Source organism: Blennius ocellaris, assembly GCF_963422515.1.
Source record: "Blennius ocellaris genome assembly, chromosome: 17".
In the NCBI taxonomy this organism is placed as follows: Eukaryota; Metazoa; Chordata; class Actinopteri; order Blenniiformes; family Blenniidae; genus Blennius; species Blennius ocellaris.
Genome location: NC_137666.1, coordinates 16,039,677 through 16,043,600, shown reverse-complemented (window position 1 = coordinate 16,043,600; position 3,924 = coordinate 16,039,677). Strand labels below are relative to the sequence as shown.

The 3,924-nt window shown below is 46.3% G+C and overlaps 1 protein-coding gene across 1 annotated transcript; it reads right to left on the bottom strand.

Annotated features, from left to right (window-relative positions):
* Window positions 1-1,891: 1,891 nt before the first annotated feature.
* Window positions 1,892-3,499, bottom strand: ankrd63 (ankyrin repeat domain 63; the record flags this gene model as incomplete). Its single annotated transcript, XM_080512655.1, has 1 exon — window positions 1,892-3,499. One exon carries the CDS (start codon window positions 3,497-3,499, stop codon window positions 1,892-1,894), a length of 1,608 nt encoding a protein of 535 aa, XP_080368781.1.
* Window positions 3,500-3,924: the final 425 nt, after the last annotated feature.

The window sequence follows — 3,924 nt, the reverse complement described above, 5'->3', positions numbered from 1 at the left end:
CCCCCATGGAGTTCCAGTACCCCAAGAGCCCACCTTCATGTCTGACCAGTCCAGGCCTCAGAAGAGGACTAGCACGGGGGTCCAACACCTCGAGCAAAAGCAAGCCGACGGGGGCTCATCAGCTCCCAAGCGACGCCAACGCAGGCAGCATTTTGCTGCTGTTGGTGTGCTGGTGGCGAGAGGCGAGTTCGGTAAACAGACACCGCATGGTCTCGGGGCATGAGAGAAGCACTTTAGGAGTGAGTTCAAGGCAGCATGCAGTTCCTCACCTCTCGATTCAATCCAAATATTGATCGGCTTCCTGTAATGTCCAATGGGATTCAAGTCAGCGCAACATGGTGCATATCAAACTGATAGTAGGAGTCAATAATTCAAGTATGTATCAAACATGTGCTGTTCTTAAAAAAGAAAAAAGAAAATCTTTTACAGTTTTCATAGGAGGCTTTATTACTGGCTGTGTAAAACCTATGAAGCTGGTATTGGGCTCAGACCTCAGAAGCTCATTGTGACATTATTGAGCTGAGGTCAAGTTACCTCTGCACACTCTCACTCGGAAACGTGGACAAAAACTCGGTCAATACACACTCTTTGCATGGCCAAATGGAGGCACACCTGGCCTGATGTGAATGCTTGAATATGTACCAAACTGGGATGTGAAAGACAATTCTCCTTTATTAGCATAATAAATGGGTAGATAAAAGCCCAGCTGCTACCATTGGGCTATTGGAAAAGAAAACACCAATACCGTATATATCTTTTTCATATTTATTCTTTATTTCCAAAAAGGTGTTGTGGATTGTTTGTATGATGTGAAGTTGCAAATAAGGTTTCATTGTTAGGTATGGACTTGAAACATAAGCAGATAAATTAATAATGTAAATAATAACCTCTGAATAGTTCCTCATAACTGCTGATTCACTGCAGTAAATTATATGAACACGGTTTGAAATTTTACTTTCCTCAAATGAAATGTGTGTGTGTGTGTGTATAGTTGTATGTGGGTGTATGTGTGAGGGAACAAATGAGTGCGAGGCGACATCTCAGTGTTTGGTTCTGATACAGCCCCCTTTGTATTGTGACAGACTTTTTCACACACACAAAAAAAAAAAAATCACAAGGTGTATGTGTGCGTGCGTGCGTGTGTGTGTGTGTGTGTGTGTTGCTCTGAAAGAAGACATTGTGTGACTGTATTTTCATTTGTTTGCCTAGATAAAGCACACAGGCCTGGCATGTGATGCTGCGGGACGTCCACCTGCTGAGAAACACTTTGCACATAGTCTTTGTAATCTGACACGGACACATGTTGACATGTTTCATGTATTTCTATTTCTGTGTGAGATCACTCATGAAAAAGAGAATTACTCATTTTAATTTTGTACAAACAAATAAATAACGCATACTGAATCAGAATTTTCTTCATCCTTGCTGCTCACTTTGCACACGTACCCATGCATAACAAAAGAGTTGTTTTGAAATATTTATTAGGTATTTAGCATGAATCATACAGTGCACAGTTAATGGGTATCTTTAAGCAAAATACACATTTTCTTATTATAAACACTGGAGCAATACCAAATACATCCTATGCATATGAAACAAAATGTTCATCTTCAGTAGTTCCCACACTGATATTATGCTTATTTAAAAACAATTCCAAACATATCATAAAATTGTGTGAAGCCTTTTGCAAATATACAATTAGGTGTAAATAATTTCATTCTTTCATTATTACAGACTGAAAAAAACAAATAAAAGCAATGAAAGCAAAGGATTGTCACTTCTATAAATATACAGGCTTTATTGCAAAGCAATTAGACTGTAATGTCAAAATTTCAAAAGCTGTAAAAACATCACCCACTGCTGTTTTGTGCTGTGCGACGCTGCTGTCGTTCTAATCGAGGGTTGACTGAGAAGAGCAGCTTTCAAACTCACACTTAACGCCGCTGATGCTGTCAACGCTGGGCTGACTGTTGACCTGCTGATGTGTGTGCGAGAGGGGGAAGGTCTCCGAGCGGGACATCCGACCTCTGCCATTCGAAGAGCTTGACGAGCAGTCTATCACCATCCTCATGAACTCCGGCGCGGTGAACCGACGCAGCAGTCTGGTCCCGAGGCCCATGAATCCAGGGGTACGGCCGGGGACTTTGCTCGAATCCATCTCCCCCCTGGCAAAAAGTAGTTTGTTGTGTCTTGCCGTGGCGCCGAAGCTTCCCCTCTTCTGCTCTCTTCGACCCGACGGAGCTGTGTCGTTCGCCTCTTCATTCCGTGATTTGACGTCCTCCTTCAGTGGTCTCACGGGCAGAGTCTTGGCGCTTAAAAGAGGCTTCGGCATCGTAACAATTTTGTTGGTGTCGTTCGTCAGGCCCCGGGCGTTCCCCTGACATTCTATCTTGTCTATCAAGCATCTCTCATCCTGTAGAGAGGCTCTCTTTAATTTGCTGGCTGACAGGTTCAGGTCACGCATTTCACCCTGATAGGACTGCTTTCGGCTGCTCAGAATGTCCAGGTTAAATGACTTTGCCTTTCCCCACAGAGGGACGCTCTCCACTGTTTGCTGTGGGAGTCTTGTGCCTCGGCTGACATCTTTCTGGCTTGGCTCGAGTGCAGAGTTCAGTGTTTTAGCCCCCTTCAGCTCTCTGAGCTGGCAGTTTTGCAGTTGTTTGGCAGAGAAGAGACTGCCGTGATCCTCCTCACTCTGGTTTTTCTGCAGTTGAGGCGGCAGAGCCCAGCTGTGGCGTTGGTTGTCATCTTGAGACTGGCTCCTGGGACACCGGAAATGGCTCAACAGTCTGCTGCTGTCTCCGATCTTCAGCTGCCTTTGAAACACCCCTGGCAGTTGGTCTTCGTTATTCAACTGCCTGGAAAACCTCTCGATAACATGCCTGGGGAGCTTGTTGGGGATGCGGCTTTCCCCTTCAACGTTGCTGCCCGTGTCAACAAGTGGCTCCTCAGAACCCACGCTCCTCCTGCAAGGAAAGTTCAGGATCTGGATGCAATGGTTGTGCCCAAAGAAGTTGGCCACCTCGATGGCTGAATGACCGGCATTATTGGTCCTGTCTAACCTCAGTCCCAGTCTTTTGAAAGCCCTGACCAGGAACTCTAGAACCTGGCTGTGGCCAGAAAAGGCAGCATACATGAGGGCGCTGTTACCCCAGGCATCGGAGATGTCGGGGTCGGCGTTGAACTGCACCAGAAGTTTGACCACGTCCAGATGACCCAGCTCACAGACATGGCTCAGTGCTGTGCGACCGTCCTCATCCTGGCAGTTGACATCTGCTCCTTTCTCCAGCAGCAGCCGCGTGAACTTGGCCCTGGTTCCTGAGTCCGGCAGGCAGATTGCGTACATCAGGGGGGTTCGGCTGTTTTCCGTCTTGGAGTTGATAATTCGCCCATCTAAGGCATCCAGGATGAAGCGAGCAAGGTGGACTTTACCACCGTGCATCGCATCCAGGAAGGTCTTGGTGCCAGAGCCCTGGCGCAAGTCTTTTGGCCGCATCATTCTTGGACAGCTGAGCGTTCAAGCCAGATGAGAGAGAAGGAGATAAATAGGGAGAGGAAGTGTGTGGAAAGTTCTTCAGAGCTCTCTGTGTTGACACTGAGTGCATTTACCTCGGAGTAAGACTGAGAGAGGAGCTGCCAGTGTTTTTATACCTCCCTCTCCACATGCCCTCCCCACGTTGCCTAGGAAACAAACGTCTGAGGACCATTATGCAGTGGCAGCATCCATTCAGCCCAAGCACTCTCTGCCTGGAGAGAAATATTTGCTATTTGAACAGAATAATTACTCAAGGAGAAAAACATGGCCAATGTTTTTCATGTGCGGTCCGTGAGGTTAACTTACATGCACCATTTTCACTTTGCTTCATTGCAGATTAACTCAATTAACAAATTCTTTTTGCTTTGAAAATAGTCAAATGTAGAGGG